This window comes from Colletes gigas, unplaced genomic scaffold (assembly GCF_013123115.1).
Source record: "Colletes gigas isolate AHSC1104 unplaced genomic scaffold, ASM1312311v1 Colletes_gigas_Sc00009, whole genome shotgun sequence".
Taxonomy (NCBI): domain Eukaryota; kingdom Metazoa; phylum Arthropoda; class Insecta; order Hymenoptera; family Colletidae; genus Colletes; species Colletes gigas.
In genome coordinates, this window is record NW_025106638.1 from 8,699,455 (window position 1) to 8,722,508 (window position 23,054).

The following is a 23,054-nucleotide window of genomic DNA, read 5'->3' on the forward strand; positions in this document are numbered from 1 at the left end:
GTCAGTGTGACCACACTAACTGCATGGAAGAAAGTTTTTTATTTTTTACTTTTTGTTAATAAAAATTTTACTATCATGCGGGAGAGATTTTGCTGATTAAAATGAGACTAAACAAGATATAAATCGATCAATATTTGATAGCATAATATTGAATTAAATATTGTACTTGCGAGTCTTTCTCTTTTTGGTTGTCCTTCTTGTGCTGTCTTACCTCTGCTACTTACCTCTGTTCGATAAATGTACTATCCACTGACCTTGTGAAGATACGAGTACATACATGTTTTGGAGGTGCCATTAAATACCCTTCCCTAACTCCACTGAGACATTTCACTCGAAATTGAACACGTTTTGGCACACAATTTCAGATTTTGTACAAACTGAAATATTTTCAGAAATGTAACGTGTAACTGATATTTAAACTAGAGCGATAAATCCGGTTTTCATTCCCTCTTCCTTCTTTAGCTACTGACTCTTTCTATGTTCGAGACGTCGGCAAACTACAATCAAATTTGAAAAACGATTCTCCTATTCCATAAGTGTTCCTGACCGGACCCGGAGAAGTGACATTTATCGAGTTTTCACTGTACTATACTGGCTCATCGCACAGTGGTCCCAAATCCCGAAAAGTTGGCCAAAGTATGAAGGAGTTCTTCAATTTAGCTAAAAATTTGTCTAAAAAGTTATCGAGGTCGCTGATTACGAATCAAAAGTCATAATTAGAAAAGCTGCTCCTCTAAATGCTGATTAATAGCTCTCAATGGTTTATTTAAATAGCCTTTCACCATGGAATAAATGTCTTTTCTACTAAAACGTATTTCGCTATCGGAAGATCCTGCAAATAAATAAAATTACAATATATTATACATAATTATACATAAATTACAATATATTTAAAAAACACTCTTCAAGAATTAAAGCAAAGGCTTTAAGATTATTCATTGTAGGCTATCTTTTGCTCGCGCTTTATTGGTTTGCTATATAGGGTGTTCGGCCACCCCTGGAAAAAATTTTAAAGGGAGATTCCAGAGGCCAAAATAAAACGAAAATCAAGAATACTAATTTGTTGATGCAGGCTTCGTTAAAAAGTTATTAGCATTTAAAGTACCGCCCGTATTGAATTTTTTTCTAGAAAGTCGATACGATTTCAGGGGTATGTGTATTCACCAAAAATGATTGTAATTGAGCCCCTCAAACAAAAATAATTTTTTCAGAATGATTTGAAATTTTTTAATTTAATTTTTTAACTTTTTAATGAAGCCTCAGTCAAGAAATTGATACTCTTGATTTTCGTCTTATTTTGGCCTCTAGAATCTCCCATTCAAATTTTTCCCAGAGGTGGGCGAACACACTGTATAAGTAAAAAATCTAAATGAAAACGAAAGGTAATACCGCACAGATGTTTCATGTCTGTCATAAAGAAAGGCAGGTATAAGGCTCAATTTACAGTTTGCAGCAGGGTCTTCATATTATTTGACTCCTAGTGCTCTTACATGACAAATACGAAAAAATATATTAGTTACAAATTCTCAAATTTTATTAATTATTTTCGAAATAAATAATTTTTCATCTAATTAGTTTAATGCAGATTTATAGTCAATAATGGAGTAAATCGACTGATTCACTAAAAAATATACAATATTTAATAATAACAAATTATTTATGCATTAATTTCAAGATTATTTCAAGAGTATTTATTTTCAAAAATTTCTTACATCTGCCACAGTTTCCAAGAAAAAACTGCGTGTTTTAGTAACGTGGCCACCCTGCATTATAAAATAGGGTGGTATGACCAGTCGGGCAAAAACGGGCAGCTAATTCTTGCAAATTCTATAAGGTCAAGGTATCAAATATAAGCCTGAAAAAGAATTGTAGCGTGATATTGTGGAATATGCAAATTTTTGCTTACTTGTTTACGATGTATGCATGAAATTTTACATTTTATTTTCAGTAATGAAAGTACCGGTTTACAAACTTACTGGATAACAATTTTTAATATGTTAGCACTCAGAAATGTTCTACTTTCTTCCAGACACAGCATCTATTTTGCAAAATTGAAATTGATGCCTTCTAAAAAAAACTTGTACACTTTTCACTTTACGGTATGCACTGACGCTTACACTCTCGACAAACGACTGACTAACGAAGCCGAAGTTTGGATCGCAATTGCCATCCAGGTATAAAAATATGACTCGTTTCATTTTCCCTACCCTAAAGAGACATCATTAAACTGACGTTTCCAACAGGTCAAACCTCCATAGTGAAAAATTATTTTTTGGTGTTTTGGCCACGATTTTACGGTTTGAGACCACTGTGCATTGTAACTAAGAGGTTAAGTAGGTAATCGTGCTTATAATTTTTTTACATTATTTCCAACGGTGTCGATGTTGTTTTAAAGTTTAGAAATATTACGATTTATTTATCACAAACGTTTTAAGAATGCAGTGTGTGTCAAAGTGCCGGTCACCGGTGTCCGTCATGGTGCTCGACCGTGATCGGCCAATTGCCGGCCAACAAAAGTGGCATTGTCGAGGAAGCTGGTCCGCGCGTTGTCGCAACAACCGTATCGTGTTCCGGTTCGCGCGGAAGATACGATCTTGCGCGCGTACGAAGCGAAGCTTAGCGTCGTTTCTGCCTCGCCACGTACCCGGGTACGCCATTAAGCTGGAATTCAGCTGTATTAACGATGCCCAGAGTCCGCGGCAGGTACGTATCGACCACCCGTTGCCACCCGGTAGCGCTAATGGCACGTCGGAACCGTTCGTTAGAGAGATTTTATTTCGCCTATCTGCCGCTCGGTACAGCCGTTTATGCTCTCTGTCAGGGACTCCCCTCGGATCGCCTTCTAGGAAACGCCATTGCGATTGCGTTTCGATGTCAGCTTCGCCCCGCCAACGATAACGTAGATTACGATTTTTCTTTCCCCTTTCGTCCCCCCTCGAGACTCGTTGTTCCTTATCGGTCATTCCGCGTTGCAGTTCGACCAGAGCAAGCAATTATCGACCGATAATAGCGGACTATCTTCTAGTCTTTTGTTTATCGATGCTCATCGACGAATAATTTTATCGAAACTTGTGTTTACCCGGTGAATGTAGCGTTACATTAATTGCAGAATCCAGTGATCGGTACCAAGATCGATAATTGTTAGGACTAATAAGACAAACTATAACCGTAAATCTCATTTGCGTCGATAAAGCAGTGTAGGTAATCTGCCACCGGCTGGAGCACTTTTTGTATTATTATTATTATTATTCATTTGTTAAAGGGAATTAACCCTTTAGTACAAATATGTGATATGTAAGGAACTACATGTGTGGATTTTACGTTGTCAAACATTATCGCTTACAAACTTTAACAAAATAAGTTAATTTACGATACGTTGCAAGGATAATTTTCGACTTTTTAATAATTGTTCAATTAAATCAGTTTTAGTGTGTACAAAATTTGTATGAGTAATCATTCTATTTACATAATTTTGAGATCCAAAATGTTTGATTATAGATCAGTTTGTAAATGTAATGCAACACATACAAAATATACATTGTGCGGTAAAACCTCAACGGTAATCATCATGGATATTTAGTTAACAAAACGTACACCTTTATAACCACGCGAAAACGTTGATACGAATCGGAGAATTTAAATCGATCTTCCCCTGGTCGGTTTCAGATGGTTCTGCCACTTCGACGATGATAATTACGTGAACGTGCCACGACTGCTGAAGCTCCTCGACAACTACAATCCGAGGGAGGATTGGTATCTGGGTAGGCCCTCGATACCGGCACCGTTGGTCATTACCAAGCAAGGACCGGAACCCTCGAAGCGACTGGTGAGTTTTATTTTCAAATGTTTCGCAAAGTAATCTTTTTAATGTGACACTAGCCACACTCAAAAGGAATATCTACGTCGTCATTTTTCAATTTACGTGTCTGTTACTATATTTTTCATGAGTATTGTCCGTTAAAATGTATTATTCAATAATAATAAAGTAATCCAAATATCGAGAGGGGCATCGTTTACGTAACCTATCAATATTATTATTATTATTACAATAATACGTTTCACAAGTGTAACATAGTGTTAAGCCTCGCGGACGGATCGGTAACCACTCTTGATAAGAGTGGGGCGATCGGCGCGTGACGACAGCCGATCACGCTCTCGGGAAGATTTAGAAAAGAATAGGCAGCGGAAGAAAGTGTGAATAAAGTCTTATGTTCCAAAACTTTTCTCATGTTAAACAAGCTTATATAGCTAAACAAAATAGAAAATATTAAAATGATACAAAATTTATAATACAGACGTGTAAACGTAAATATCGCCATATACAGGGTGTTCGGCCACCCCTGGGAAAAATTTTAATGGGAGATTCTAGAGGCGCAAATAAGATGAAAATCAAGGATACTAATTTATTGACTGAGGCTTCGTTAAAAAGTTATAGAAACATTTCCGGCCATACAGTATATTTTTGGTAAAGAATTTTTTTCTCGAAAGTGCGTAGGGTTTCGAGGATATGTGTATTGACCAAAAATGATTGTAATTGACCCCTGAAACCAAAAATAATTTTTTCAGAATTTTTGAAATTTTTGTTTCCGCCGAAAAATTTCAGCAGGGGGGCCTAGCTATCGATTTTTCTTAAAAATTCGTTTTTCATTTTTAACAAATTTGTTTGACGCTCTGTGGAATAGTTGTTTAGAACTTTTTTTTACTTCAGCAAAAAAATTTCAATGAAATACATTCACTATTATAGGAATTATGATCGTTTGACTGAAATTTGATTCGCATGAAATTTCGAGGGCACATTCTGGCCACACATTATATCTCCGGTAAAGAATTTTTTTCTCGAAAACGCGTAGAATTTCGGGGGTATGTCTTTTCACCAAAAATGATTGTAATTGCCCCCCGCAATCGAAAATAATTTTTCCCGAATGATTTAAAACTTTTTGAAATTTCAGGGAAATCGGAATGTCAGGGTCAGACATTGTATTTTCGGTAAAGAATTTTTCTCTCGAAAATGCGTAGGAATTTGAGGGTATGTCTATTCACCAAAAATGATTGTAATTGAGTCCCGCAATCGAAAATAATTTTTGCGTGACTGATTTAAAATTTTTTAATTTCATGTTTTAATAACTTTTTATTTTGGCCTCTAGAATCTCCAATTACAATTTTCCCCGGGGTGGCCGAACACCCTGTATAGTAATTTATTAGGTCGAGTCATAAGTAACTTCCGATGCAGCTAAGTAGAATCTATTGTTCGTATCTACCCGCTATGAGTTACCATGACAACAACTTTTTGTTTTCACTATATAGACTAGGCTTCAGTTAGTCTTTTGTCAACTGTTTTGTGTGATGCACGTTACGTTAAACTGTTCTTTTTAACCTCTGAAATGGAGAATCAAAAAGTACATATTCGTCATGTAATGCTTTGGCAATTTAAACAAGGCAATAGTGCTAAGGCTAAAGCTCAAAAAATATGCAGCGTATATGGTGAAGTACTAATAACTGATCGGGCAGCTAGAAATTGGTTTATAAAATTCCGTTCTGGAGATACGACCTTAAAAGACGAACCGAGGGTGGGACATCCTTCCGACTTTGATGGCAACCTTTTAAAGGCAATATTGGAGCAAAATCCACGTCAATCAACAAGAGGTAGAGCAGAAAGGTTGAATACATCATAATCAACTGTTAACCGCCACCTGGAGAAATTAGGGAAAGTCAGCAAGTTAGGAGTATGGGTACCTCACAATCTCAGTGAACGGAATAAAGAAGATCGCATGTCAATCGCCACAAGTCTGCTCTCACGGGTAAAAATTGAGCCTTTTTTAAACAGGATTGTAACAGGTGATGAAAAATGGGTTACCTATGACAATATAGTCCGCAAAAGACAGTGGCTTGATAAGGATCAACCATCCCTACCAGATCCGAAAGCAAACATCCATGGCAAAAAGATTTTATTGTGTCTATGGTGGGATTGCCAAGCAATAATTCATCACGAGTTGTTGAAGTCAAATTTAACAATTACTGCGGATAGGTACGTTCAGCAGTTGCAAATAGTGCAAGAGAAACTCCATGAAAAGCGTCCTGCACTCGTCAATCGCAAAAACATCATTCTTTTACACGACAATGCGCGACCACATACAGCAAGGGTGACTCAAGAAAAAATTCTTGAGCTTGGATGGTCTGTTTTACCACATTCACCTTACTCCCCGGATCTTGCCCCGACAGACTACCACCTTTTCTGTTCGTTACAAAACTTTTTGAATGGAAAAACCTTCAATTCTGAAGAGCAGGTCAGGCAGGAATCAAGGTATCAAGGCATCAAGGAATTGATAAACTGCCAGGAAGATAGGAGAAGGTTATAGATAATAGTGATGAATACATAATAAATTAATATAATTTTGTTATTTAATGAGAGCAAAATAAATGTCTGATAAAAAACGGAAGTTACTTATGACTCGTCCTAATATTCCATCGATCGTTTAAACGTCCATTCGTCTATCCGTTCGTCGTGAAATATTTTGCGTTAGAATTGAACTTTTAATTTAAAAATATTGTGTAAATATAAGCTCTTCTAAAACGGTATTTTCTACCGGGATCAAGTACTTAAGGACACCTGTGTTTACGAGTTACGATCCTGGGAGATACTTAAAGTTAGGTATCTCTTCCTCTTTCGCGGACTCGAACGTCTCAAAGGGGAACCTCCCCTTTCCGGCTCTCGAGCGACGGCCAGCGGGGACAGCAACGAGCAGCGCCTCGTTTTTTAGTCGCGGTTGGCAGCTAGCAGCGTGAAATTCGATTTCTCGCGCCTCGCAGGTGGTCCGGCGACGATACGAAAGCTTATCGTTGGTGGAGGGGAAACAATGGCGTAACTTTCGATGGTGGGAAGAAGTTCGTCCCCTCGAAACGTCGGGTTAAAAGACGATGCTAGAAAGGTGACCGCCGACGGAGATCCCGTAGAACTTCAAAATTCTCTCGCGCTCGGAAGGATGCGAATTACGCAACTGCCGGCGGCTGCTGGTTTTATCGAATTTATGCGCCCGCGAGGAAACAGCCGTTCCCTTGAACTGCATTTTCCAGCCTGCGAGCTTAAACCGAACATGGCCTCTCCTCGGGCTGAGGGGGAGGGGCGATTAAATTCCACGGGGGGAGAAAAGCTATAAGGAAAAGGCGTATATTTCTTCCCTTTGCTGCTCGAGCTGTCTCGAATAAGTAGAAACCGGCCTAGTAAAGCGTGAAAAATCGAAATTCTTGAAGAAACTATTGGAAAAGGTAGGGCTATGGGACGTGTGATTCGAATGAAACGACAATAATTACTAATCGAATGTACTTTTTATTAAATGATATGTAGAAGGTATATCTAAGAGTTCAGTTCTGTTCTCTAAAGCTGCGTCCCCACTGGGTCGGCACGGCTCGGCATTTGCCGATCGGCACAGCGTTCGGCAAAAGGCGGCAAAAGGCGGCACAAGGCGGCACGGCCGTGCCACTGCTATGCACCGCGGCAAAGCCATTTCTTTGCCGACCCAGTGGGGACACGGCTTAAGAGATCTGTTGGAAGACTGTGACTTCACCCGCAGAAGAAAGGCGAGAGTGAAGCGCAGTTCGCCCTAGCGACGAACTCTTATCTTTGTATAATAAACACCATTGAGTTCGTAGAACCCATGGCCAAAACTCCAGACATAAACAATCGTCACTGGAGATGATTTTTGTAACAACGTGAGACGGTTAGGAAATCCAACAGAAACAAACCTAACGTCGCAAAAGTATATTTTATTAACACTTTCATGTCCGTTCATTAAAAGGTATAAATATAAAACACAAAATTCATTACAATGATACGTGTAAATAAATGTGATTTATCGAGGTTATTGAAAAAAAAAACATTAAAATTAAGATTTTCAAAATTCTCTTCGGCTTGCCAATGGCACCACGTTGGTGTCACCGGACCTGAAAATGTTGAAATAATAAAGTATTCAGTATTTTGTATTCTACTTTAGCTATATAAGTTTGTAAAAAAGGACATTGTCAAAATGTATTATTCAATAGTAATATTTGAATACGGTAATAATGATAAAATAAAAGTTTACCGAAATCGGTGTGGATGCAGCGGAGTTTGACAAGTTTAAAATTTTTTCCGCTCGATCAGGAGGATCTGATAAAATCGTAAAGATAAACGAGACAAAATTCCAAGTCCGTATGTGGTCGAAATGATCGATCCGTAACTTTTGGATCGTCCTGTACGGGTTTCTTATCTCGCCGCAGATGCCCGATAGGCTTTCACGGGTAGGTCTCCTCGAGCCGAACCGTGAAATCGCGATTTTCCTCACAAGAGATGCATACGACCGACTCTCCCGGCGGATAGTCAATTTTCAGAGCTTCTTACGCGTCGTTTTCTTTGCCTCGTCTGGAGAAATTACTCGAAAAGTTTCAATGGATCGTCGCGTATCCGACCCCCGAGCTCTGTACGCGACTTAGGGACGCATTGTCTGCCGCGATAATGCGATTACTTTCCGGCACCGAGTTTTGCACGAATCCCATCCACTCCCGAACGAAGTTCCCTTCGATATTCATGCTATTGCGAAAATGTCAAAGTAGTATTTCGATGAAACGGTCGATAGCAACGTATGCAAAGGACCCCGCACAGATCTTATGGAAAATGGCCCCCGGTTAAATTTGCTGAACTTTTGATATGATGTAGTTCATCATGTCTCAAGCTCGTAAATTGAACAGATTTCGAGATACGGGGGACCAAAAGTCAATAATAGTGCGCCTTATTTTAGACTACAACGTTTGAGCATACAGTGGCGTGCAAAAGTTTCCGGCCAGATGGTTTTTGCAATTTTTCTTCCAAAAGAAAAGCGTTAAGAAATTTTTATTACTATCATATATAAGGGCATATTACGCGAAAGGATACTACAAAACAAATCGGCGCTATTTATTTTTCTTAGGTGTTTATTTGCAGAATAAGTAAATTAACGTGTTCAAAAGTTCCCGGCCAGTTTCGATTTATGTACAGACTCAGGTCTGTAAAGGTCAGTAAGTGTTTACATTCAAATAATATTGTGTAGTATTATTACTTCAGTTGACAATCAGTCGCTGAAACGTAAACATGGTTCGAAACACATCTGTCGAAGTACGTAAAATTGTGATAGAGTTGTCGTTAAAAGGAAAGTCGTCTCGCGAAATTGCTTTAACATTATCTTTCGGGAAAAGTACAATGAACGATATAATCAACAGATATCGTGCAGGGAATGGCGTAAAAGATCGACCGCGAAGTGGAAGGCCCCGAAAGACCACCAAAAGTATTGATAGGATCATAAAACGTAAATCAGTTGCGGACTCAAAGAAGACAGCTAGCGATATTGCAGCAGAACTACAAGAGGAAAATGTTGCTAATATTAGTCGATGTACGGTATCAAGACGACTACATGATGTAGGACTATTTGGCAGAGTTAGTGTTAAAAAACCACTAATCAATAAGAAAAATAAAGTAGCCCGATTAAAGTTTGCTGAAAAGTATTGTAACTGGATTGTTGAAAATTGGAAAGCTGTTCTTTTTTCGGACGAATCTAAATTTAATCTATTCGGCAGCGATGGAAGACAATATGTACGACGTCCAATTGGCACAAGAAATGATTCCAGGTACCAAACACCAACTGTTAAATATGGCGGAAGAAACATTATAGTATGGGGAGCTTTCTCTGCTCAAGGACTTGGTCCTCTTACAAAAATTGAGGGTATTATGAACGGTGTCATGTATAGACAGATTTTAGAAACTCATATGCTACCATATGCTGAAAGAAAAATGCCTGAAAATTGGATCTTTCAGCATGATAACGACCCCAAACATGCATCTAAAATCGTAAAAGGGTGGTTGTCTACAAATAAAGTACAAGTTTTAGACTGGCCTTCTCAATCTGCCGACTTACAGTGACTCGCATTAATATTCGGACACCATGCTGTGTGCGAGATTATTGCTGTATATATTTGTTTACAATAGTGTTATTGAATTGTTTTTTTCGTAATATATTAAAATACTTATTGTAGTTAATAGAAACATAAACTTTATTTATTTCACACACATAGTTTTTTGCAAAATAAGTGATAAAGTCAAGAATGTCGAAATTTAATATCGCAAAAATATTCGGACACAACAGTTTACTGGCTGTAGTAAGTCGTTGGATCCAGTCGGTTATTTTGCTAGTGTACATTGTTTGTAAACATAACGTCTAGCGTGCATCCAAGAGTCAGTACTGTTATTGACTTCGTTAATAGTAGACGTATTATTAGTGAATATGGGACGAAAAGGCAAAAATACATCCTTTGAAATTCGACAACTGGTTATTTACCACAAAGAAAAGGGAAAATCATATCGAGAAATAGCCAAATTGCTAAATGTAAGCAAGAGTACTGTAGCAGATATTGTACACAGGTATATTCATGAAGATCGAATCGATTCAATTCGGCAAAAGGGACGTCCAAAATTATTAGATTCTCGCGAAGAACGCAAGATTGTTAGAAAAATAAAGAATGATCCTAAAGAAAGTGCTATAAAACTAGCTGCCGAATTATTCCAAGAATCTGGAAAGAAAGTGCATCCCGACACAGTGCGTCGGGTATTAAAAAACCATGGATACAACGGCAGGGTTCCACGAAGAAAACCATATATAAACGAAGTGAATCGTAAGAAACGATTAAATTTTGCTAAAGACTACGTTTCTAAAGACCAAACATGGTGGAATAATGTAATATTTGCGGATGAAAGCAAATTTAATCTTTTTGGGTCAGATGGACGAAGAACGATATGGCGTAAAGTCAACGAAGAATTGAAATTAAAAAATTTGAGAGCAACAGTGAAACACGGCGGCGGCAGTGTAATGGTGTGGGGTTGCATTTCAACTGCAGGTGTTGGTGAACTAGTTTTTATCGACGGCATTTTAGATAAGATGAAATATTTAGACTTATTGAAACAAAATTTAATCAAAAGTGCTGTTAATATGAACATACGCAATAGTTTTAAGTTTTATCAGGACAACGATCCTAAGCACAAATCGAGAATCGTACAGGAATACTTACTATATACCTGTCCTAAAGTGTTACACCCTCCGCCTCAATCGCCAGATTTAAATCCTATTGAGAATTTATGGGATCAATTGGATCGTAAAATTCGAACAACACCCATAAAAACAATAAAAGAATTAAAAGAACGTTTATTACAAGAATGGAAATGTATAACACAGGAATATTTAAATAAAATTATATCCAATATGCCCAAACGATTACAGGAAGTAATAAGACAAAAAGGTCAACCTACGAAATATTAATACTGTTCAAAAAATATGTATATTTTATATAAAATTTATGTAAGTTATTCACTGTCCGAATATTTTTGCGATGTTAAATTTCGACATTCTTGACTTTATCACTTATTTTGCAAAAAACTATGTGTGTGAAATAAATAAAGTTTATGTTTCTACTAACTACGATAAGTGTTTTAATATATTACGAAAAAAACAATTCAATAACACTATTGTAAACAAATATATAGAGCAATAATCTCGCACACAGCATGGTGTCCGAATATTAATGCGAGTCACTGTAAATCCAATTGAGCATCTTTGGGGAGAGATGAAACGTCGAATGAAAAATCATCGAAGTTCTAATAAGAAACAATTTTTTCAAAATTTAATAGAAGAGTGGAACAAAATACCACACGACTAGATTACTCGGTTAATTGAATCCATGCCTCGTCGCTGTGCTGCTGCTATTGCTGCAAAAGGCATGGCTACGAAATATTAGTCGTAATATGTTAAATAATGTATCGCTAAACTGTTTTTTTTATTAAACACACTGGCCGGGAACTTTTGAACGCGTTAATTTACTTATTCTGCAAATAAACACCTAAGAAAAATAAATAGCGCCGATTTGTTTTGTAGTATCCTTTCACGTAATTTGCCCTTATATATGATAGTAATAAAAATTTCTCAACGCTTTTCTTTTGAAAGAAAAATTGCAAAAACCATCTGGCCGAGAACTTTTGCACGCCACTGTATTTGAGTGTAAGAAGCACTGTTGTTACCCTGTGGGCCCTTAAATATTACACCTTGACCTCCTGACCCTCTGACTCCCTTTCAGGAGTCAAAATAAAAAAACGCCAAACAGGTAAAAAATGGTTCTTTTTTTCATTGTACAAACATGAAGCACCGTCGACATTAGCATTGGCCAGTGTGCACCACGAGGAGGTTGTTCGATCGGATTTTGCACACCATGTGGCCCGGAAAAGGGCCGTTTGTATAGTTCTCTCTATTTGTCCATAACAATCTCAATATTCATATTGTCTTGATGCCCTCTATTAGCGCAGATTGACACTTCGTTGGTAGACAACAGCCTAAGAAAACTAAAAGTTTATTCACGATTTCGGAATCGCACCAAACATCAAGTTCTTATTTCTCACATTCCCAAAAATGAACTGGAACTAGAAGAGGAAGTAATAAATGGTTACTACTGCATCTATCAATTCGGTGCCAAAACATTGGGTACATGCGCACATATTGCAAGTGTTTTAAGGTTTTTAGGATTTGCTCGTCATCAGGGGCATGTCAAATATTCGGATGGCAATCTTGTAAATATGACCAGAGATGCCGCTAATAGAGGGCATCAAGACAATATGAATGTTGAGATTCTTATGGACAAATAGAGAGAACTATAAAAACGGCCCTCTTCAGGGCCACATGGTGTGGAAAATCCGATCAAGCGACCTCCTCGTGGTGCACACTGGGTAATGCTAATGTCGACGATGCTTCATGTTTGTACAAAGAAAAAGAGAACCAGCTTTTACCTTTTTGGCGTTTTTTTATTTTGACTTCTGAATGGGAGTCAGAGGGTCAGGGGGTCAAGGGGTAATATTTAACGGCCCCCCACAGTACTACTATTGAGTTTTAAGAGATCAAGTAAATGGACAGTGTACAACAGTGCTTCTCACACTCAAATATGCTCAAACGTAGTAGTCTAGAATAAAGCACGCTATTATTAACGTTTGATCCCCCGTATCTCGGAAACTGTTCAATTTACGAGCTTGGGTCCATTGGAACTTTTCATCAAAACATCGGGAACCACATCATATCAAAAGTTCAGCTATTTTACCCCGGAGCCATTTTCTATAAGATCTGTGCGGTGTCCTTTGTTTTAAAATTTTTTTGCATCCCATTTCGAAATAGCCTTGCTATTGTGGCACTGCTACGCTGGTGATAGGATCTCGAGAAAAATCGTAGGATGGTAGAAAAGGGCCTAGTAGTGGACTCGTCAGTAAGACTTTCAGGCAGGCCCTGACTTCGATGACTGGGAAGTCGGTCGAGGAGTGTACATAGGGTGTTCGGTCACCCCTGGGAAAAATTTTAATGGGAGATTTTAGAGGCCAAACTAAGACGAAAATCGAGAATACCAATTTGTTGATTGAGGCTTCGTTAAAAAGTTATTACGGTCGACAAAGACGCGCGGTCGAAGCTCGTAAGCGGGTCCCAAGCGCCGTCAGAAATCCAAAGTCGTGGCATAGCTTGATCAAAAATCGATAAAAGGCCTGTCTTACGAGCGGACTCGTGAGATACACGATGCGATTCGGATTCCGGTGATATGATCGCATGGGGAGCCCGGCAGCCGACAGGTAAAACGGGCCCGTGATCTTATCGGTCGACAGTGTCATACTGTAAGCCCATTAATCCTTTTTCCTTCGTTGAGCGAAAAAAAACGAAAAGTAGACAGGCAGAGCGGGAGAATAAGAGGATCGCCGTTGTCAGACTCTGTAGCCTTCCAGTCGAGGGAACCCGTGGGTTCGCGGTCTCAAAAAAAAAAAATTCGGCGCATTTATCATCCACTTAGACAAATTAATAGCGCCACCGATCCGCTTGTCGGTTCGCACAAAGAATTCTTCCCCGTCGCGAGCTTCCTTCCGCCACGCGCGTCCGACCTCCCGACACGCGCGCCACGGTTTCGTAGAAAATTCAATTCCCCCGTATCTTACTTAATTCCGTATAAAGGTTCTGTCCTCCCAAACCTTGATCCCGCGAAATAAAAATTAAATCCATTCGGAATTGTGTAGCTGAGATAAAATAGTCTTTTAAAAAGTTTACAAATTTTGTATGACATACAGGGTGTTCGGCCACCCGTGGGAAAAATTTTAATGGGAGATTCTAGAGGCCCAAATAAGATGAAAATCAAGAATACCAATTTGTTGATGGAGGCGTCGTTAAAAAGTTATTAGCAATTAAATTCAAAAATTTCAAATCGTTTTGGAAAAATTATTTTCTGTTGCAAGAGTCAATTACAATTATTTTTAGCGAATAGACATAACTCCAAAATCCTTCGCATTTTCGAGAAAAAAATTCAGTACGGGCGGAACTTTAAACGTTAATAATTTTTTAACAAAGCCTCCATCAAGATTTTGGTATTCTTGATTTTGGTCTTATTTTGGCTTCTGGAATCCCCTATTAAAATTTTTTCCCAGGGGTGGCCGAACATCCTGTACAATATGACATTTTTATCGTAGAATTCTTTCCGTTAAGTTTGCATACTTGCTGAGATCGCTGAAGGAAAAGGTAGTTTGGAACCAGTAGCCGCGAGATGGAAGGATAAATCTCGTAAAACTCGGAGGACTCGTTTCTTCTCGCAGAGATTAACCGTTTCATCCGAGGACCGATCATGGTCATTCATCATCGGCTCCAGAGATATCTTTTTCTCCGGTGTTTCCCCTCGCGACCATCGTTAAGCTCTAATCGCTGTTCTCTTCCATTTCTCCAGGAGCCTCTTCCACCTCTTTGACGATATTCGGCAGAAGTTCTTGAAGTTCATTCCTGAAATTCAATTCTTGAAAAATTTGTTTTATTGGATCGTGCAAAGTACGTACGCGAACGAATAGAATTTGTGAGTCGGCTGTACGCGCGTAGTTTGTTTCGAATAAAATACGAGCGCTGGAACGACAACCAGTTACGCAAGGTTACGCAAGAGAGAGCTTAGACGCCATGCCACGGTGATCGAAGGTTTTCGCAGTTTTATTCTGGTTTTATTGGGAACATATTCGGGGGACTGGGCGTCCCAAGTGAATGGGCATTGTTCGGCGGACACGGGCCGCATAAAGGGAGGGTCGACTCGGTGCTCGGCGTTTTTCAGTCCTCCTCGGGGACTCCTCTTCATTCAGGCTTCTTACGATCCGGCCGGACCAGTATCGTTGCACCTAACCCCCTCGAAAGTCGATCGAGCTCCCGGTGGCTCTCACTATCGATAACACGCAAGGTAACCCACTTATGATCGCTCGTGGCTCGCACCGACATTATACCTCGTGATAGACCGCCGTTCTCTTTCAATTTAAACGAGTGTTCTAGTTTAGAACCTTCAAGAAATGGATTTTGTTTATTAGAAACATTTTAATGTTTGGAAATACTGGATTATGTTTATTAGAAAGATTGTAAATAATATTAGTGTCTTTGAGATCGCTAAAAAATGGGAAGCATACCGCCATCTTTGGACAGAGAAAACAGGCGTGACAGTGAACGCGTTAATTGGTAGTCGTATTCCTTTCGAAGCAAGAGTATTCGTTGTTGCATGACACCCGTCATTTTCTCGTAATTATTAAAAATTCAATGGCGCGGTAGGGGTCAAAGCTTCGTCTCGTGTTCGTGCAGAGACGATTGCTCTTTCTGCATTAAAGAAATCTGTGCTAACCTAGACCGTAATAATAGTCGGTGGAATCTCATTCCACAAGCTGCCGTAAATGTTCCCATTTCGTGATATTCGCATTCCTATGAAGATCACCGCTTCTGGGAAATCTATCATAACGCTTCGCGTTTCCACTCCCAAGGAGAATGTCGGACCTGATGCTCACCTGATTCGTATATATATATAGTAACCACGACCGAATTTATAGCCAGTTAGTTGTGAAAAAAATCACTGTGAAATTTGAAAAAATCGCTTAGTAAAATCGTAGTAAAATTTATTATCGTTATTTACGAATGAAATTTGCCCGACTCGGACTACAAGAATAGGTCCCGTTTAGGAACGAAATAGATCCTAAATAACACAGCGAACGATCATCTTCCATTCTTCCCGGCGAAGTAAGCCAATAAACCCGTAGCCAGATTTCAACCTGGATCTCGAAGAATCTCCACCCTCGAAACGAACGGCTCATTGAATCGTCGATCCCGGTGCACGTGCAGAGCCTCTAGGTCCGGCGAATAGTCCTGTACAGCAGGACCAAAGGTACTCTCGACGAGCAAATAGGATAGCGAAAAAGAAACGAGGAAGATGAAAGAGAAGGCGCGCAGATCGGAGCGACGGAACATGAACGAGGAAGTAAAAGAGCAAAAGAGAGTGGAAGAAAGAGTAGAAGGGCGAGTATTTCTCGGGCAAATATAATATACGAGTACGCGAAGCCCCTGGGGAGCAACGTCCACCAACCGAGACCATAATCTCGACTGGAAGATGGTACCACACCCATGGGGGGTCGGCGGATAGCACGACGAAGGACGCCGCACGAACCGCATATCGCGTTCGTGCAGAAACCAGCCCAACTACGACCAACCGTTCTATCCACCTTTCACCCGTACATATTACGCTTCTTCGTGATCCGATCCTCCGGAAATCTAACGATCAACTTTACTATTTCAAGCTTCATACAAAATGTCCCCGTTATTGGACGCTTTAAATCAATAATCTTTTACTATGATTGCAATCTTCATTTTATTCCGTAAGCATACACAGTCCGACAAAAATGCCACTAAAATTTTGCGATCCGCGGCCCACCGTGCTATTGTCCAATGACCAGATATCCCGTTTAGAATCGAGTAATTAGTCCCGGCGGGATTGGAAAGGATCGATGCACCGTACGCAATTACCGACTTTTGTTTTTGCGCGAAGATTAAAATTAGCCGACGCTGGATCGCGTTCGAGCGGAATTGTTAGGTCAGAAATCCTCGACGGCGTTCAATTACCTAGATCCTGGATCGAACCGGTGATTGCGACAGGCCTTTGTACACTCGATCCACGGGAAACTGGACTGCACGTTTTTCTTTTTCTTTTTTTTCGTCCGGCGAATAATTATCCCCGTTCGAAGCGCGTCCGTTGATTTGCATTCTTTCGCGCACCGGGCTGAATATTATCGCGGCCCGTTTGATCGAGTGAAAGGCGCACGGCGTCGCTGGAACGCCTCCCGATGATGAAACGTCGCGAAAAATCGTAAGCGAAATAAAGAGTAGCGAGGATCGTTTTACATGGCCGGCAGCCAGACGCTGCGGGGGATAATTTGCTAATGACACGCTGCACCGTCGAAGACTCCTCGAAGAAAGGCATAAATCAATGGGGCCAGCGAGCCTCCCTGAATAAATATGAATGGGAGGGGAGTATAATTAATTGGCAGACATGTTCCAGGCACTTGATTTAATTTGCTTCGCAGTTTATTTGAATACGAGGCCGACGATGGCGATCTCTCGAACCAAACGGTAACTCGAGCGTTTGTACACGAGCTAAATGGCAGCCTCGAACCTGCGATTATCGGAACGTTAGAACGCGTTTAAGCTTCGAAATAGCCGAGCTTTGGTAAACATTGGCCTCTTGCTGTCCTCGTCATTTCTTGGAACTGGCTTCGCCGAGCCTCGGTTGTCCCTCCGCCTGCCCCGGGCCATGGTTAAGTGTGTTTATGTTTTAAATCTACTGCTGCGTGATATCGATTCGCCGTGTTATATATATATATATATATATATATATATATATCCTTCTCGTCGCGCTGTCTGGGGAAAAAAGTCACGGAATTTCCAAGAAAATTAAGCTCCCTTCAGCTTTATTCAGTTTCGGTCTCGGACGTCGCGGCGATCAATATCTAAAGCAGTGCTCATTCTTCTTTTTTTAAGTACATTTAGATACAAATATTTGAAAACTTACTACAGGCTTAATATTTCAGCAATTTGTTCTCGAAAAATATGACATCCAGGAAAATTTTTTACGTATCGTGTAATATTTGGCAGTTGATTGCTTCAGGTTTGACTCTCGCGTACAAACGATTATTAAGTGTTTATAAACCAATTTCCGAATATTTATAGAATACTTGTTTCCTCAAACAACGTTGGTAATTCGAAGTTTAGATACATCCGTTCGGAAAGCAGAAGTCGTGCAAGAAAGGTTCTCGCGAGCATAAGAAGAAAGCCGAGGCCAGCGCAACAATAGAACGTATAGAATCGCGGAAAGAAATATAGGAACGTAATTATTAGTCGTTGGTCTGGCTGGGTCGTTACCCAAGAGCAATAAACTCGCCGTAGCTAATGCAGTGGAATAATTCTCCGACTACGCATTGGTTCGCCGGGACACGGGTAATCCGACGGGCAAAACCGACGATTCCAACGATATGGATAATAACGGCTGCAAAAACCTAGGTAGCAAGAAAACGTATTAAACCCGCTCTCTCCGTCCCGATGAGAAAGTGACTAGAATGATCAAGATTTCGCGAAAGGACCCCGTTCCTCGATTAGCGAACGAGCGAATATCTCGTCGATATCTCATCTTCTCCACATTAGCCTCCAATTAACGTGCCGGAGGAAACGATATTGAAACCGTGAGGCGAACCACCTCGGAGCAAATAAGCTCGCCATAATGTTCGCTGGGGGGTCGACGACGTATGGCTCGCGTGGGCTTCGAGTGACCTTCAAGGTGTCGTCAAACGACCTGCCTTTACAACAGTTATGCGGTATACTAGTTTAGGTAAATTATTTTTGTTATTTTGTAAATGGAATACTCACGCTACAATATTTTCTTTATCTAACACATTCACGGTGTCTCTGTAATTTTCGATATTTTTAATAACGTTTAGCGTGAAAAAAAGAAATTTCTAGAATTCATTTCTAGAATGCGTCGCGGTATACTATTTTAGGTAAACTATTTTGGTTACTTTATAAATGGGATACTCAGGCCGCAACATTTTTTTTTATTTAACACATTCACAGTATCTCCGTAATTTTCGATATTTTTAATAACTTTAGCATGAAAAAAAGAAATTTGTAGAATTAACAAAGGGTGAATTTAGAATATTCCTAGATATGGGAGTAAAATAATTTAATGACATTCGAGGCGATTATTACCATTTCGTTCGAAGCGTCCAAAGCTGATCAAATCTCGGAACGTTGGGAGGATCGTAGAAAGACATGCAAGGTTCTCGATGGTAGTCGTAATAATAAAGCGTCGGTGCGCGCGAGCGCGAGCACAACACAGCACCGTAATAAGTTCCTGGTTTACGGTTCATCGGCAGGTTATCCCGAGGCTGAATCGGCCTACCGGCCAACAGAAATCCCCGGCTCCTGCACGGTCTCTCGTTCGTTCTCCTCTTTCACCGGATCACCCTTTCACCGGGGGCGTGGTTCGCAATATCCCGCTGCCGATGCAGCCGTAATTACACCGCTGGCCAAAGAATCTAAACCAACGATCGACGTTCTCTGATTAGGCACGTCCGCGCCGGACATTTTCGCCCGACAGAGACTCCCCGACGTTCCTGATCACGGACGTGTTGCGCCGAGTCGAGGTGTTTTTTTAGCTGATTTTTACGAACTCCTGCGCCGGTTACCGTTCGACGAGCTCTCGCCACTGGGAACGGTTCCGACAACGAACTTAGAAACCGACGAGTCGAGTCGTGACCGACGGGAACCGACGAGTAGCAAACTTGGCACGTTTCAATCCTTTTTCGAACCAGTGTAAATTTTAGTATACATCTAGTGTCACAAAACTCGAATTCGAATTTAAAGTTTATGTATAATCTTCAAGAAATTGTATGCTACTTGCATACTTATGAGAAAATTGAATTTCTCTTAAAGTAGCACGTGAAAGTCTGCCAATCACGATGTTGAAAAGGAAGACTGAGATTAAACGGGCGGAACGTGTTAAATATGAATCCTGAAATTCGTCAAATTGATGGTTTTCAAAGACCTTTCGACCGGACACCGCGTCAGTTTTTACAAACACCATTTTTTACCGGTCTCGTCGCGCGTCATTTTTTTTAGAACGCCTTAATTAATTCCCCTATCTCGTTAAGCCGACCGTAAATCTTCCACATCCGTTGTGCTCTTCGGCAAACGGGGCCCGAAATCGAAACGGAAGGCCCGACGGATATCGATGGTCGTCCTAAAACTAATTAACAGGTAAACGTTGACGCCGTCCCGTGCCGGTAACAGTAAACTCCGCAGGAGTGTCGAGTAGATTAGATTTCCATCGGTGGGTCTTTTGAGGATTTAAATGCGTGCCCGATCGTATATCAAATGGGGCCTGGACGCGGGAATTGACGCACGATTTACTGCTAATAGCAACGTCGGATCGATAATGGTATGTATATTAATTAATCAGCGTCCGCGGGGAGAGGTTTTTCGATTCGTTCTCTCTAACGACGGTATGGAAATAAAATAACGAAAACGCCTTCCGATTATTGAGACGACTAGGCTTCTGGGCGGGCTACAACTGTTTTCATTTTCAAAATTTATTTTTATTTATTTATACAATAAAGTGCCCTGCTTTTGCAGTCATCATCGTTTGATACCCCTTACTATCCGAATATACCTGACTCTGTGATACTTATGTGGCGACACTTCTCCTACTCGCCACCAGAGGGACCGCTTTCTCGCAAGTGCTCGACTGTCTCTCTCAAATCTACGTACTTACATATATACTCCTTGACCGACCATCCACTGTCGTGGCGTCCAAGGCAGGGCTTGCTAGGATTACCTTACTGATGAATCCACTATAGCAGGCTCTCTTTCCTTTTCTTAGCTCTTGCTGTCTCGGTTACCAATCCTCCGTGTAACATGCCTCGCTACACTTGGAAATTTCATATCCAATTTTCTCTTAATTGACTCTCGATGTCTACGGCTAAAATTACCAGGTACGTATCACTGTGTCAAATTTCGTTGAAATCGGTGCGTGTCAAGTCCGATCCCTTGTTAGTCACTAAAGGAAATAGCGGGATCCCGCCCAGTTGGTGAACACCACTCGCCCTATACGTATAGCAATGCTCGAAAATTTTTGACGAGGGAGAGTTCCATGCCGCGTTTCCGTCGTCTGCGCGCGTACTATGGTTTTTTCTCGTTCGAGCGTTGGCGATAAATCTCGACGCGTTTGTCGGGCGGGAGGGGAGGGGAGGGGGAGTCACCACGGCGCACAAAGCGCATTAAGAATTGATTACCTTGTTCCTCGAGCTGGTTCGACTGCGGGCCCCGTGATCTAGGATCGGTAAACGACGTTTCTCCGCAGCTAAAAAGAAAAGTCCCTCGATCAGCTCCGTTGTAAACGAGTATCGCGGGTTCGCGTAATGGCTCCATTGTGGCCGATCGTGCGATTTGTTCGAAATACGAGGCATTCCGTGGATACCCGAGCCCCCCACAGTCTTCGCGATTCTTTCGCTCCCCGGAATCCGACCGACCCTCCGTTCGCCCCGTAGATCTCCTCCTTGTTCTTCTTTCTCCCGGTGTACATTTCGCTAATTGGTTTCAACCAGCGTTCAAAGGTGTTCTCGAAAGGGTTTGTACCATGACACGGGTCGGTCTCGACAAGTTAGAACCCCGGTTATAAATTCAACGAATATTATAAAAGAAAACAAAAAAAAAATGGTATTGTTGTTAAGTCATTTAATTTTGAAAAATTATGAAAAATTAAATTCTACGTCGTGCTAATATGTAATAAAAAAAAAAGAATATTACGGACAATAAATTCAGGCGACTTTTGCAATCACTGGCGCAAAATGGACGTTCATCGTCACGGCAATAAAAGTCGCGAGTTGGGATTGATGTCGCGCGAGCACGCCAGACCGGGCGGAAACGCGGCGCGCGGAAAACAGGAAATCCGTGGCAGAAGCTCCCGGCCGGTCGTCGAAAGAGAAGACGAAGTGGCCTGTCGAGAGGGTAGGGGAGAAAAAAGGGAGCCGTAGGTGGCCCCAGCGGGAAAGCAGTAAACCTGCGGCTCTCCAGTGGCCGTATTAATCATTCCGTGGACAAGAAGGGACCCGCTCGGAGAAAGAGAGACGCATGTATGCGCAACGCACGCCCGAAAGGTAGACTCTCTCGTGAAATACGAGACGTTTCATTAAAGCTATGCGTCGAATCCTGGGGCCGATAATTATCCCGCTACCAGCCGCCTTAATTGAGGGAACCTGCGCTTTTCGGCTCTTTGCACGTTGTTACGCCCGTCGCGCGACGCCATTTTCGAACGTTCTCGTCAGTTATTCCACTACGAAATGTAACGTGAAATAGTTGCGTTTAATTCCTCAGCCATGTAACACAGTGGGGTATAGTCCGGGCCACAATATAGCGAGGTCGTAAACTCGAGTAGGTATCAATGTTTACACGTTTCAGCTCCCGAAACAAGTGAATAGACAGAAATACGAGCAGCTAAGGGCCTTAGACCATAGTTAGGGCCGTACGAAGAAATTTTTTATCTAGTGTCGCCATTTTTAGAGGTATCGTAACAGGTAAAGGTCTTATTCAAGTCTTTAATATCTTAATTTACCTGCTTATAATATATGCATGTAGAAAATGAAAAAAGATAGTATAGTTACAGACAAAAAGACGTTCAGAAAGGCACCCTCAAACAAGGTGTCATCTACGGCCCAAAGTACCGCAGCAGTAGTCGGTCCCAACCCTCAAGAGTTTAGTTTACTATAATAGTATAATGAAAAATTTGTTCGCAAACATCTAAACGAACATAGGGGACATTATTTAATGTGATTTTTTTTTATCATTTGTTAATTTTGGATACGATTGTACAGCTTCAAAGTAGTCGATTTATCCATTTATAATTATATTGTTTTTTGAAATTAAATTACGAGTGATACAATTAGGTGTACATATCTGGTATCTATTTAAATTATATGAAAGAATGATTTTATATATCCAACACCTTTTGAGTATTGCCTAAATGAATATATTCCATTTGTGTTTCATTTTTTAATTATGAGTTCGGTGGAGTTCAGTGTTTGTTTTATCCGTATTATAATTGGCTACTGGGTAAGTTGGTCGATGAAAACATTGTGTCGTGTCACGGCCACGCTTGGT

The 23,054-nt window shown here is 40.7% G+C and overlaps 1 protein-coding gene across 1 annotated transcript in view; it reads left to right on the forward strand.

The window, feature by feature from the left end:
• LOC122397305 (fringe glycosyltransferase) overlaps positions 1 to 23,054 on the forward strand; it is a 113,079-nt gene that overhangs the window by 49,459 nt on the left and 40,566 nt on the right. The window contains exon 5 of the mRNA XM_043396415.1: positions 3,667 to 3,826. Coding sequence (XP_043252350.1) covers positions 3,667 to 3,826 — 160 coding nt within the window. The remainder of the gene's footprint in view (positions 1 to 3,666; positions 3,827 to 23,054) is intronic.